Here is a 14,667-nt window from a genome sequence, read left to right on the forward strand (position 1 = left end):
AATTAGTCATCAATGTTAAATAATTACTCACCTGGACTCGAGTTTAAGTGTTATCATATGCCAGAGCTTGGCATCAATCAGAGTAAGCTCTGCCAAATTGATCAATATTTGATACAGACCCAATCTGTCTTGCTTTGTGATAGGGTTTCTTTGACCTCTATTTGACTGAGACTAAAAAGGATGTCTGCTGCTCACTATCTGAAACACTGTGATAAAGCCTTGACCAGGTTTATCTCAGTCTGTGTTGTTCATGGTACTGAAAATGAGTAAATAGTTACTAGTTATTTTTACAGAAGTAACTAATTACATGAACAATTACTCTATATTAAAATAATTAGTTAAAATATATGTTGAATTACTTTCACATGTTTGGGAGAGTTCTGTAATTAATTACTGCACACGTAACTTTGATGTTTTTGTGTTTCTAAAACACAATGTGACAGTTGTTTATTCTATGGTGTAATTATGAATGTAAGTGGATCAATAAAAGACAATGGACATGTTTTGATAGGCCTCTGAATATAAGCAACAGGAGACATTGTATATAATAGCAATTTATAGAATTTAAACATCCCATATCTTCACATTCCCCCAAAATAATAATAATAATAATAATAATAATAATAATAATAATAATAATAATAATAATTTGAATAACAGGGAAATTCCGCAGTTGTAACACAACTTATTTCATTATTTTTTATTTATATTTCAAAATCACTTTGTGCATTTGAAATATATGTTAATATAATTTTAGATTTATCGCCCTGTGAAGGACTGGCGCCCCCTCCAGGGTGTGTGCCTGCCTTGCGCCCAATGATTCCGAGTAGGCCTCGGACCCTCCGCGACCCTGAACTGGATAAGTGGTTACAGACAATGAACGAATTAATGAATTAATTAATATGTGATTAATATAATTATTTTCTTTAATTTGAATGCAAAATACATATTCACAGCAATGTTTCAGCATTTAGTGTAAACCATTCCTAGAAAAGATGAAGCTCTTACTGTAAAGGTGAGCAATGCCCTGCAACAGAATGAGTGCTGGCCCAAATATTATTATTTGAATATCCATCATGTGCAGATCAAAAGATGAACATTTACTCTGAGCTCTTTTAAAACTCGCCTAAGTGCAGGTAGGGTCGTGTCTAGGAAACCGAGTGAATTCAGCATGCTTCCATCAATGACGCATAAAGCAGAGGGAAAAAGAAAGGAGAAGAGACAATGAGAGCACTGAAGGGCTATGAAGTGGACCCTCATTAGGCCTTTAAGAGCTTGTGGATAGCTCCTTTGCTTGCCCCCCACAACACCAGGCATCCCTGAATCACACACACATGCTCACGTCAGCAGCCTTATACAAGATGCTGAAGCGGGCCTCATTACGTAGGCAAAACCAGCCACTGTATGGCAACACATGCTTGTTGCCTAAAACTTGAGTTCACTGAGTACATCTGAAAAAGTGTTCCCAGAAACCCAGCGGACTCTACGTGGACGTGTAATGACGTTTCTGAGAAAGACTACGCTTCAAATTCCTCCTTTTTTAATGATCTGGTTTCTTAACCTCGTTGAATAAAGTGTGTATCCCTTTTTCAGGATCATCCCTGGTAATCTGGGCCTTTTTTCTCACCCATGATGTGCTGGAAAAACAGAATTAAGCCAAGGTTATCATTGCAGTTTTTGTTACGTTTTTATTGCTACCACAGCCATGAAAAGAGTCAAAGGTATAATCTATAACTTTTCGTTTATTGGTTCACATTCTGTAACTGATTCATCATGATCAGGGTCAAGCAGCTGAGTCCAGAGCCTACCCAGAGTAATTGGGCACAAAGCTGCCACACACCCTGGACACGGCAATGTACAATCAACGTTTTACTGAATTAAAAAAAGAAAAAAAAAGATTATTGTTTTATAGTATATCAGAAACATAAATCATTCACCCTGTTTTTAATAAAATTATAACTTTAGAGCAACACAGATTTGAACAGGGCACAGTTGGTCTTTATTACAAAAGTATAATTAGCATTGAATAATTCCAGTGTCATTGTTCATTCTGCTGTATGTTTAGTCACATGTTTTTGTGTCCTTCTGGCTGGTGAGATGTTTGCGGAGGACCCCCCAGAGACTGCATTTGGGTTTGCTGGCAGGTGGCTGTGTAGCTGTAGTTGAAGATGATTCTGAATGTCCCAGGGTCTCCCAGCTGTAGTTTGCCTTGCCTGGGGGCTGCTTCTTTGGGTTGTTTGCGTAGACGTGGATGGGCATCGTCTTGCATGAGGAATTTCTTCTGTTCTGCAGGTCTGGCTTCCTCAGTGGGACGTTCTCCTCATCCTTGGCCCAGCGGCGATGTCCTGCCTGGAGGAAGAGCTCCTCCTCATTGGCCATCTGAGGACTTTGGCTGAGAGTTATGAACCCATATGGTGTGGTGACTTTGGGCAGGTGTGGCAAGGATAGTGCAGCCCTGGTGGTGGGATCATGGCAGTGCTCGCCTTCCATCATGGGGCACGGGATGGAGCTGCCGCGCCGAAGGAACGTCCGCTTCAAGGTGTCGGGGTCTGAGATGCTGCGGTGCGCTTTGCGTCCAAGAGCTGGAGATGAGTCGAAGGGCGAACATGAAGATGATGCGGAGGAAGAAAGTGAAGAAGATGGCGGCGATTGTGGGTGAGGTGACACGCTCAGTTCTTCTGTGCTGTCCCAGGCATCCCGATGCTCTTTGCCCCTGTTTGCATCCTCCACTGCAAGCCTGGGGATGATAAACTGTGGGATGCTGTCTGGGGTCACCACAATGCCCCTCAAGCTGTCCCGACTAGTGTTGCCCTCCGAGCCCACAGAACAGGAGAATGCACCAGGTGATGTCCAGGCCAGAGCTCTTAGTCCTGCTGCACTGTGACGCCGCACAAATTCAAAGCCGCTGGGGGGCTTCTCAGCTGAGCGACTGAGCGGAGAGCAGCCAGCACTAATGGTACGAGATACAGGCTTGTTCATGTTTCCTCAGGGTTCTTCTGGTGCAATTATGACTGAGAAAAAGAATGGGAGACAGTGGGAAGCCCTGTTGTGTTTTATAGCCACTCCTTCAAGGCCCTCCACTTAGCTGATTACGCACATGTGACGACCCATTGGACGCACGCCTCGGCGGAAGCCCAGGCCAAGTGTGGCTCTTCTGTTGGATCACAGACTGCAGGGGTGTAGGAGAGGTATAAACAAGAGGCTTCCTCATCAAAAACATGATGATTCATACAAGGCACAGTTCTGCCACACAACAACTCTCATCCAAATACAAACCAAATCAATAAACAGTTAAATCTAGTTTAAACAGTATTTATTTAATAATAAACAACATTTACTTAAACTGTTATATATTGGGTGTCATATTATTATCATTCGTCTTTGTATTATTGTTATTATTAAAGGCTTATACATTTCTGATCAAGGCTTGGTTTCCCAAAAGGATCTTAGAACAAAGAAGGCTCTAAAGAGGTAGAGTGACTTGAACTCTCTCACCCTCTCTCCCTGTTAAGGTGATATCAACAGTAAGACGTTTTGGGGAAACAAGACCCAGATCTATACTGTTTATGAGCTCAATCTGGTTGTTGTCTTAACATTATAATAAACATGGATGGTTAACGTCAAGCAACTGATGGACGACAAGACATTAAGCTGTTTTATGCGGTTGTAGGGTATGGAAATTTAAATTGCTGTTCTTTAAGGAATACTGACAAACAAATAGGCATTCAGATTGAACATTCCTTGAAATGTAGAAGCTTACAATATAAATTTCATTCATTATCTGTAACCCTTATCCAATTCAGGGTCGCGGTGGGTCCAGAGCCTACCTGGAATCATTGGGCGCACGGTGGGAATACACCCTGGAGGAGGCACCTGTCCTTCACCAACATGTGTTTTTGGACTGTGGGAATCAAACCCACAACCTCCAGGTCCCTGGAGCTGTGTGACTGCGACACTACCTGCTGCGCCACCGTGAGCTTAACATATAAATATTTTCCTGAAATATTCACACTTTATTTTAGAAAAGTTCTTATTTTATACTCAAACATTATTTTCGATGCAGTGGTCCTAATTGTGCGATGAAGTTTTAGGGCCACGGCATAGATTTCAGGATAAATACTCAGTCCTCTGCCAAATTTGTACCAGATTGTGATTAGTATTTAAATCCTGATTCGTGTAAGACCCGTTTATTCAGAAGAGGGCATGTAGTTTCACAGTATACAATTAATGATCACGAAAATGATGGATCCAAAGTGAGTGGAACTCCAGTGTGCACACGAGGCTCCATCGCATTACGGCTCATGAACTTGTACAATAAACTAAAGCTGTATGCATCGCAGTCGTGTGGATGCTTTTAATAAATAATTCTGTTCACTCCACTGACTGCTTCTTTCGCAACTCACTCCATGGAGCACAGACTGTGAGTCTGTCTGTCTATATATTATAATAAATTATAACCGAAAACAGTGTTTCTCTAAATATTCTGACTTTATTCTCGGAATTATACTGACCTTTTTTCTCAGTATTATTCATAGATTTTTCCTCAAAATTATTCCAAGATTATTCTTATTAATATTCTGAGATTATTCTCAGAATTCTGACTTTACTCTCAGAATCTTTTTTTTCAGTGTCGTGGCCCTAAAAGTCCATGGTTATACCCCATTACCAACATTTTTGCCACGAAAATTCTTGTGTTTATAATGCATATCGGCTCTTTAACCACTTCACAAAAGGGTGCGTTTCAAAACGCAAAAAAACAAGACCATGATATGATTGGCTCGATCATGTAATTAGGGTAATTAACCCGGAAAACTAAGTGCTGATTGGCTGAGCGCTAGCCTACGCGTGGCGTAATTGGTCGTGAATGATTGGCCAATGGGCCAGGGATTGTGATTGGTTGAATGACACCGTCGCTACATGAAAAGCGCCAAAGTTAGACTCGAGTGAAGAAGTACTTGGTCAACAATGGCCTCGCAGTGCAGTGTCAACACTGAACATGAGCGCCCGGAGGGTCAGCAGGCAAGTCTCTCTCACTAACCTCTGCCCATGTGCTGGGTGTTTTTTCTGGACAGGTTTTCAGTTCAAACTGTTCCACCGTGAACGGTAGAGTAATGACACGGTGCAGGCTCTTGACTATCATTTAAGGTGGAGTGGATAATTTGAAGAAAGCTTATTCGGTTTCGTTTTTTTTGGTTTTCTTTCAACAGAGGGACGTAGTGTTGAAGAGAAGCGGTTTTCTCGCATCCGTCTTCTGTCGAATTTCCCAGTTTTGGCCAGTCAGCTTTGTGGTGAGTGGCCAGCGGTTGGTTCGCCATTTTCGACCAGACCATCTTCTGCATTTTGATCTCTTTAAGCTCGACTTCCATCATTCTTCTTAATTGTTTCTAACACAGTTTATCGAGTTTTTTAAGAATTTGCGTTCTCTGTCTATGAAACTTAATGTTTGGCTGAAGGCCGACGGCTGAATAAATAAACGTTATTGGTAATGTTTTTGGTAAGACTTGGTAAGACTATTTCAGAAAATAGAGACTAAATACTGAATATAAAATGTTTGTCAGCATAGGAGCAGGATGTTACTCCTCACAGAAATAGGAAAACTGTTAAAGCTTAAAGTTGGTAAAGATGTCATTTACAAATGTGTAGCTGTTAGATGGGACCAATTACTGGAAACCTGGTTTGGCTTAATGTATTTTAAAAATTGTGTATATGTATGTTGTTTTTATAAATAATAATTCTGTTATGTCTTGGTCACTTTCAGGTGCGTGGTTTCCGTGGCTTGTGGTGGCTTTTTGGGTTCTCCTCTCCCAGAAGGTGTCTCCTCTCTTCAGAGGCTGGTGGTTCTCCAGCTGTACGGCAGTGCAGGACTGGCCGGAAGCGTCTGCGGTGGGCTTCTCGCCTGCTGCTGTCTATACTGCCTCGCAGGGTCCAGGGTGTCCTGGGGTTCCCTGTCTGCACAAGCATCGGCTGCTCTGTGTCTCCAGGTCTAGTCTGTTAAAATGAATAGAATGCAATTGACTAATCACCCACATCCAATACCCCCACTATTATATCATGTTATATACACACAGTTGATAGAGGCCTTCTAAAAGTACCAGTGTTTTGTCTTTTTAAATCTTTTGCCTTTTTTTTAATAGATGTGCGCTGCTCTCCCACTAAGCCTTGTGGGAAAGGAAGTAAGCGAAAGCAGGATGATATAGATGAAGATGAGGAGCTAGAGCAGCAGTCCTGGGTGGAAGCTCTCACACAGGAGCTTACTGATGAGGACCATGCTGGTGACCCAGACTATGAAGTATGACCACCACTAGTTCTTAGCTAGCATGAGTACTTGGTAGGCTTGTCATTATTCCATTATTGACGTGTGTGTGCACACACACACCGTTGTCCTGCCATTGTTTGTGTATGCTGCTGGAGCAGTTCTCAGCACATTTATCGTGCACACTCAGGCCTACCTCTCTTTAAATAAGAGTCAAAGGACAAAAATTAAACCAGTGGCAAAGCTTTAATTTAAAAAAGTGCTGTTAGACCATGATTTGAGACATGCTGCTCTCCCTCAGCCAGAGGGAGGGGCAGAGACTCCACGACTTCTAAACGTGCCCTTTTCATTGGCTAAATAAGTGACGACCATCAGCAGCCAGACTTGGCTGTCTATTTAGTGCTGCATCTAATGAAGTCTCGCCTACAGGGGTTTGTTGGTTTTGTGGTGAAGCCGAGAGAAATGGGTCAGTGCTTAATAAATAAATCTTATTTTAGCACCGTTTCTGAAATGCTACATAACTTGTCGCTCAACACATCTGTGATGGCAATAAGTGACTGACTTTAGAATCAAAGTATTTCTTTATGCATGATCATATTGGATTTAATGATTACAAATATGTATATGCACTGTTTATGAAGACACCATTTGTTTGTTCTAAACAAATTTAAGCAGCAGCTTGATTGCAGGCAGTTTTTCTTGTTTCATTGTAGTGTGCACTTTGTAAACAGTACTGCAGGAAAATTGATCAGATTGGGACTCGGTATCAGCAGATGGTCAATATTCAAAGACACCCATCGGGACATCACTTTCTTACACATAGTTTGATCATTTTGGTGTTAAAACACTGACCTTTTTTATATAATTATTTTAAATCAATGAACGACCCAGTGTTTTGGCTAGTTGTGGTCATCTCTTCTGGGGCCCATTTGTTTGAAAAATGGTGGTTAAACTTGTATTTCTCATGTCTGTTTAATAGTTTGTACAAATTAATTCCTCTATAAAGACTTGTAATAGCCTTATGCTGTAGCTTTATTCTATCATTAGCATAAAATGGTCTCTTGCTAGACCACGGTTTCTTTCATATTCTTTGCTGCTTAATCCATTTGAGTCCTGGTATGGTTTCTATATTTTTATGCAGTTGTGGGCAATGTATCAGTCACTACCTCTTGTGCCAGATCTATTACTAGGGATGTATTGCCCATCTGAGCAGACCAGCTTTCTCTTCTGCAGTGTACATAAACTTGGGTTGCATTGTGCTTGGCCTTTTATTCTGGAGTCTTAATGTTTGCATTAGAATTTGATTTCTCTGGCCCTGCAGCCCAGTGCAGCTGAGACGGACAGTGAGGAGTACAAGTCACACAACGAAACGGAGAGTGATCTTGAAATGGAGCAGGGTGTTGTTGTGATCAAAGATTTGGAGACGGTATGGATACCTTACTACATCTACACTCTTTGGGGGAGGGGTGAATTCTAGTACACCAGGCACAGGAAAAGCTTTACATAAAAGCAGTGCTGTGGATGTCCAAGACTAGAGTTGGAGTAGGAGGGATACTAGGTTATATGACAGTTCTGTTTACTGTCAGTTATTGTTAACATTTTTGCAGTGTTTGAATAAATATGGACAGTTTGGTTAAGTATGAAATGAGCCAGAATTCAATGAGGCATCCTTTTTTAAAAAGTGTGAGAGGGCATTTTAAAATGCTTAAGTGCAGCATGTATCATGTGGAATAGTCTGCAGCAGTCCTCGCTGCAGGCTGAGTATGGTGATATTTTGACTATGCATTCATGGACGCTTTAACATTAATTCATTTGATTTTGCCCCTAAAACCTTCACTCACTTCCAGATGTTTTTCATTGCAGGGAATTCCTCCAGAGGCACAGTGAAATGTTTCATGTTGGGTATGTATCTGCCACTACGTTAATGGTTTTCATGACTATTCCATTAGTATGCATATTCATTCATTAATGTTCATCTTTTAGATGCCAAGAACCTCCAGATGTGCCTAGTGATCCTTTTTTGTATGCGTTCTGTGTTATTGCTGTATTGAAAAATAAAACTGTATTGAGTGTGTATTTCTTTTTTTTTTGACTGTGCCTATTCACCAGCAGATGGCAGGTTTTCACTAATAAAATGTATGGTGTCTGTTTTTGATTTTTAAATGCTAACTTGACTAAACCCCTCTTGATCATGAGTACCCGTTCTACACAGTGCAAATGTTAATCTACTAGGATGTATCTGACTGTATCCACCAATGGGGAAATATGCTCATTAAAGGTATACATTATGAAAGCTGGCCTGAATTAAGAATGAATAGTGAAGATCATTGGAACCTGCTAAATCTTAGCCGTGGTGCCTTTGAACTGTAAAAATAATTGTAGACATTGTCTTTGGGCAGGCTTAATGTACAGGAATGCATTAATTTTAATGTTGTCCAGTTTAATCTGTTATGAAGTGTGGCTAGTAGTTGGCTAACTGACCTTTGTTCTTCTGCAAAAAAAAAATATAGTTAAATGTAACCCAGTCTGCCTCCTCCCCATGAGCTTCCCTCTAGAACAGAAATAATAGTAGCATCATTCTCCAAATGATTTGGACCACATGTAATTGATTAAGAATTACCTTAGTAGCACCTAAGCCTATAACTGTAATTCATTCCCACTGTTGTTCTTGCTGTCAGTTTGCTGCTCACCACAGTTTGGCACAGATATCGTGGGGCAGTTGCAGTGTTCATTTATAGTAATGAAGTGGTTTCCTGTGCCTTTTGTTTTAGTGCAAATGTACCTGGGGTAACTGATTTCTCCAAGGCTGGTACCTAGTATTGAATAGCAGTAACTTGAGGTATGCCATTTTTTTTCTAACCTTCCCTAGATGCATCCAATTTTCCTAGTCTACACACTTTAAATGCATAACCAGAGCAGTGGCCTCCTACGTGCTATTAGGTGCATTTATTCATACCTTTTGTGCTCTCAAAGCACTCACCTTCCATTATGGGCAAAAACATCCTGTGCTCAATCACTGTGGCACTGTGAGCAGGATGCGAGTAGTGTTCACATAAGACTGATAAGGGTATAGGAGCCTTTGTACTAAAGAATCATCACCCACACTGAATGTTACTGCACCTCTTACCCTACTGGCACATACGGTTGCTCATTTTGAGGTTGCCTCTCAACTGAAGCAGCTTGTTTCATCACCCTCTTGAAAACAATTTCTTCCAGCTGGTCAGTTATGTACATCATTTTGAGGCTAAATAGGAAATATTTTAGTGTTTACAGTGTTTGAGTATTATATTAGTACTGTCATTGCAGAGTATTTTTGCTTACTGTGTATAGATAGGATTCAAACTTGACCTTGTGAGGTTATGGATCAAAAACAGGAATAAAATGAGGTTTCTTTAGAAGGCTTAGGAAGGAAGGGGGGGGGGGGGGGGGCAGCCTCAAAGCATGGATTGAATCTGTGGTCCATTGGGAATTTTTCTGTCTGCCTTTTTGAAAAGACAGTTGAGTGTAGGGCAGAAAAGGTTTTTTTTTATAGCATGCCTGCACTCTTTAATGCTGATAAGGCTTATAAGGATTTATAAGACACCGCTGGTTGTGAACGGTAAGCTGATATATCATTGATATCATTTAGAGTGCCTCTGGCTTGCAGGCAGTGTTGCATTCTGGGTTTTTCTCAGTATGCAGTACAGCAATGTTATGGTCCTTCTGCTACATGAGTTAGATAACAATCCTATAAATCTATGAAGAGAATACCAGAGGTCTATAACTGTCTCTAAATATGAATTAAAACGTCAGTACTTCACTTGGATTCTCCTGTACCTTTTGGCTCATTGGGAAGTGAGATTCCATCGCTATTGATCTCCTACAGTGAGTTCAGCCTCACACCAGCTGATACCAAGTGCTTGTAAATCTTCATTAAAGGTTTGAAGCCATGTTTTCTAGGGATGGCTTTGTTTCTGTTTCCCTCACGGTGGGCCACTTGAATAAAAATGTGTGTTCTTTCATCTAACGTAGTGGTAATGTGGTGTGAAAGATAGTGTCACTGACACAGAACTCCAGGGTTCTGGGTCCAATCCTTCTTCAGGTCACTGTCTGTGAGGACCTCGGTGTGTTCTCCCTCTTTCAGTGTGGGTTTCCTCTCACACATTTTTGTAGGTGAATTGAATGTTTGAAATTGTCAATGGGAGCAAGTGTGTGAGAGCCATTAATTTCACTTTATCTTCAATCTGGACAAACATTTTGATAGAGAGAACAAAGTGGTATCCTGTGTTTTCTGTCAGTTTCTATGTTTTGTTTTGCTATTTCATAGAAGCCTGCTGATGTTGGCACTCCTTTGGTTTCCTTGGTACAGCCAGTACATTGAGTGGAAAAGACTTCACTTTTAACACAAAACACTCTGCATTTTTGCTCACAGTGCAATAATAGCTCTGTGATATCACCTCTCTGATATTCTAAAGAATTCCCACAAGAGTAGAAACTGTTACTGCAGCAAATGGAGATAAATGCCCTTATTAATGCTAGGGCTGAAATATTCACTTTATTTACACTGAAATCGCCATTTGAAAGAGTTCAATTTTTTTTAATTCACTGCTGCTGTTTTAATAATAACCTGCATTATCAAAAATAACATCTTAAGATTTAAAGGGTTCTGTATAAAAGAATTAGACCAATCATGTGGCCCTCAAGTACTGTGCTTTGCACATAACTGCAACTAAATTACAGCCTGGCACACTACCTTCAGCTTTCAAAATTAAAGCCAGATTCTCTTGGTTATAAAAACTGAAACTTTTTCATTCATTCATTATCTGTAACCCTTATCCAGTTCAGGGTCGCGGTGGGTCCAGAGCCTACCTGGAATCATTGGGTGCAAGGCAGGAATACACCCTGGAGGGGGCGCCAGTCCTTCACAGGGCAACACAGACACACACACACACCTACGGACATTTTCTTTTGAGTCGCCAATCCACCTACCAACGTGTGTTTTTGGACTGTGGGAGGAAACCGGAGCACCCGGAGGAAACCCACGCAGACACAGGGAGAACACACCAACTCCTCACAGACAGTCGCCCGGAGCGGGAATCGAACCCACAACCTCCAGGCCCCTGGAGCTGTGTGACTGCGACACTCCCTGCTGCCCCGTTTCTGAAACTTAATTAATAGAAAATAATGACAATTTAAATCAAATTAAATATTAGTCTAAGAGATATTTTCCCTATATAGTCCTGCCCTAATTAGTACAATTGATTTGAGAAGAAATGTCGGATGGGCTGGTGACCACAGTTTTGGCCAAAACCAACTGTATTTTTTGTTCTCTTTTCCAGCACATTGGATTTGAAATAAAGAAACCAGTGCTTCCTTTGTCTAGAGCTGGACAAGACAAGAATAAATAAAAGAGTCTGGCTGTGGAGCACTTGGCTAATTCTATAAAAGAAAAAGAAATGGAGTACTAGTTCTAAGCTGTTTTCAAAGCTGTGAAGGCTGTGAATCACATATTAAAAGATGAAGTTTGAATGGAACGCTCCTTTGATGTTTGCAGGATGGAGAGTGGAGCACATGGCAGAGTCGATAAGATACTTTTTTTTTTTTTGGGTGTGTGTTCTATGAGAAACTGCTCAAGCTTATTTTTGCATGAGGTAACACAGAGGTGAAGGATGTAGGTTATTTGCCTCTAGTGTAATATCTGTCCTCTCACAAAGGACGCAGTTTGTTTGAGGGGAATAAAACTTTGCTTAGGTTGCTAAATCTCTAAGCTTTTTGACGCAGGACCTCTGACTATGCTTGAGTGACCGCAGGAGTCCCACTCAGGTAGGGCACACTGACCTGGATGATGAGCATGAGGTTACTATATCTTTTTTAAAGCACAGGTTCCTCTCTCTCACTGAAGGATAAACTGCAGAAGTCATTGTGCTTTGAGCCTGAGCCTTTAGAATAATTTAGAACCGATTCGATCATCCACTTTAACACATGGGACTGACACTGAAATGTCTTTCTTTTCATGTTTGTCAGTTTCTGTAGGCTCAGAAATATAATAATTTTTCTCGACCCCAAAAGTGAATGGGGCCATATTACACCCCATTTTCCACAAGTTAACGCAGTTCTCAGTTCAAATAACGTAACACAATTCTTGCACTATCTCAGCAGCCTGGTTCAGAGCCCTTTTAAGAGTGAATATGTGTAAAGCAAACACGAGGCACCTAAGAATGAGGCTTGAGCTGCAATTCAGGTATTAGTCTCTTTTTCTCCATTATTTTTTCTGCATATTTGATCAGTATTCTCATCACTCTGCTCTTGTCGTGTCTGTTTTACTCCATTTAACCTTGTACTGGCACTCTCACTAAAGAAAGACCCAGATGAGGTCTTCCCTCTTTCAGTTTTAAGGTGTTTAACTTCACTCATTGCAATTGAAGTTATAAGGAGTGTTTCATTAGTCAGAGCATACTTAAATTGTCAGTCTTAAAGAAACAACAAATAAAACATCTGTTTAATTCTTAGGAACAAGGACAGCTTGGAAAATTGTCATCTGAAAAGGAATTAAGGCATTTCATATAAAAATACCCAAACCTTGTTAATAGTTGTGTTAGGGTTACACTGTTTCTAATTTATTTTTCACTGTGTAATGCGGCACGGTGGCACAGCAGGTAGTGTCGCAGTCACACAGCTCCAGAGGCCTGGAGGTTGTGGGTTCGGTTCCCGCTCCGGGTGACTGTCTGTGAGGAGTTGGTGTGTTCTCCCTGTGTCTGCGTGGGTTTGCTCCGGTTTCCTCCCACAGTCCAAAAACACATGTTGGTAGGTGGATTGGCGACTCAAAAGTGACCGTAGGTGTGTGTTGCCCTGTGAAGGACTGGTGCCCCCTCCAGGGTGTATTCCCACCTTGCGCCCAATGATTCCAGGTAGGCTCTGGACCCACTGTGACCCTGAACTGGATAAGCGCTTACAGATAATCAATGTGTAATGTGTTGTTATAGACCTTGATTTAACAGGATAAAGTTGTGTTTGTTTGTGATGATTTGACAGTAGCTGTTGGACTCTTCCTCTTCAAAAGGTTAGCTGAAAAACCCTGCTGTTTTATAATCGGTGAGATATGTTTTATTTGTTTGTTTGTCTTGACTGAGTCCAGAGCAGGATTTGTGTCCCAAAGGTAATTAATTAATAATCGGAATCAGAGAGAGTGCCATTGTAATCTTTGCAAATTGTTCAGTCAATAGGTTTGAGTTGTGGGATGGAAGTTGCAGCAGAAGGACTTTAGATTTGTGAGAAGCTTTAATGAATGCTTTTGTTGCAGTGGCAGATCAGGGGACTAGTCACCGTCAAACAAAAGACAATGCAAAAATAAAGGCATCTGTTATGGCAGAAGGTCTTTTTGAAGTTCATTAAGCAGTGTTTTAGAAGCCTATTTGAAAAGGGAATGACGGCACTCTGTATACGTCTTTACTTTGAATGTCATGAATATTGAGGTATTTCAAACACTGTGCGTTTACACTCTTTGTTCCTGAAAGAGTCTCTATTAATTTTCTGACTTTTTCTTTTCAGGTATTAGGCAGATAACCTTTTGGCCATTTCATAGCTGTCATGACAACACATAACCTTTCAATATTTGTAATTCACTCATTTAAGATGCATACACCTTATACTTCATTACAGAAAGATCAGCCAGTCATTAACAATGGTAAACAATTATTAGGGATTGATGTACTGTAATTAAATTTTTTTGCCAAAAACAAACACATTTCAGTCTGTTCCACCTTTATTTGTGCAGCAGAGTCAAAGAACTGCTTTCAGTAATTTAATTTCACAGAACCTGGGGGCCATATTCTGGCTTAATATTTTTGGTACATCAAATATCGTTGTTAGGGATGACACTTTTGTCTCCCAGTATTGATCTGGACTATACCAGTCATGACGAAATGTTATTCATCCATTAATTCATTTATTCAATCGTCCTGTGTTCTGTGTCTACTTCATCCTTATCAGGGAGTTGAGGTGGGTTCAGACCCTACCCAGAATCACTGTGTGCAAGGGAGCGTTGCAAAATGTTGATGTTTTCTCTATTTCCTCTGACATTCCTCTGCATTGCTCCGTATGGGTTTGGCATTCTCGAGCTGCTCTTGGTGTAATGCTGATGCTTCGACTTTCAGCTTCTTAGTGGTGACAAGTTAATGTCACTCTGCAAAAAGATATGGTTAAAAGCATGTTAGCTGCAGGCTCTGTCAGCACAGATATTCTCCTGTAGCCCTCTTGGACAGAGATGTCATTGTACCAGTAAATAGATTTTTTTTCTTTTTAGAGTTTGTGGCTGTTCTGGTACTGGAATTTGTCAGAGGCATGGCATGGCATATAAATCAGAACCTGACTAAGCGATTCAGAAAAAAATAGAATTCATTAAATGAATATGGAATATACATACTGTTTAGTAGCAC

The 14,667-nt window shown here is 40.7% G+C and overlaps 1 protein-coding gene across 1 annotated transcript; it reads left to right on the plus strand.

Annotated features, from left to right (window-relative positions):
- The first annotated feature begins 4,894 nt into the window (after positions 1 to 4,894).
- org (oogenesis-related gene) lies at positions 4,895 to 8,448 on the plus strand. Its single transcript, XM_066648296.1, has 7 exons — positions 4,895 to 5,019; positions 5,208 to 5,288; positions 5,759 to 5,981; positions 6,135 to 6,289; positions 7,575 to 7,679; positions 8,117 to 8,155; positions 8,237 to 8,448. Exons 1-6 carry the CDS (start codon positions 4,966 to 4,968, stop codon positions 8,138 to 8,140), a joined length of 642 nt encoding a protein of 213 aa, XP_066504393.1. The 5' UTR covers positions 4,895 to 4,965; the 3' UTR covers positions 8,141 to 8,155; positions 8,237 to 8,448.
- The last annotated feature ends 6,219 nt before the right edge of the window (positions 8,449 to 14,667 follow it).

The sequence above is a fragment of the Hoplias malabaricus genome, chromosome 16, assembly GCF_029633855.1.
Source record: "Hoplias malabaricus isolate fHopMal1 chromosome 16, fHopMal1.hap1, whole genome shotgun sequence".
NCBI classification, from domain to species: Eukaryota; Metazoa; Chordata; class Actinopteri; order Characiformes; family Erythrinidae; genus Hoplias; species Hoplias malabaricus.

Excerpts from the sequence above, each read along its gene's own strand:
- org (XM_066648296.1), top strand. The coding sequence starts at position 4,966 with ATGGCCTCGCAGTGCAGTGTCAACACTGAACATGAGCGCCCGGAGGGT. Across the intron at positions 5,289-5,758 it reads TTTGGCCAGTCAGCTTTGTG|GTGCGTGGTTTCCGTGGCTT; the intron begins GTGAGTGGCCAG and ends GGTCACTTTCAG. Across the intron at positions 6,290-7,574 it reads CTGGTGACCCAGACTATGAA|CCCAGTGCAGCTGAGACGGA; the intron begins GTATGACCACCA and ends CTGGCCCTGCAG.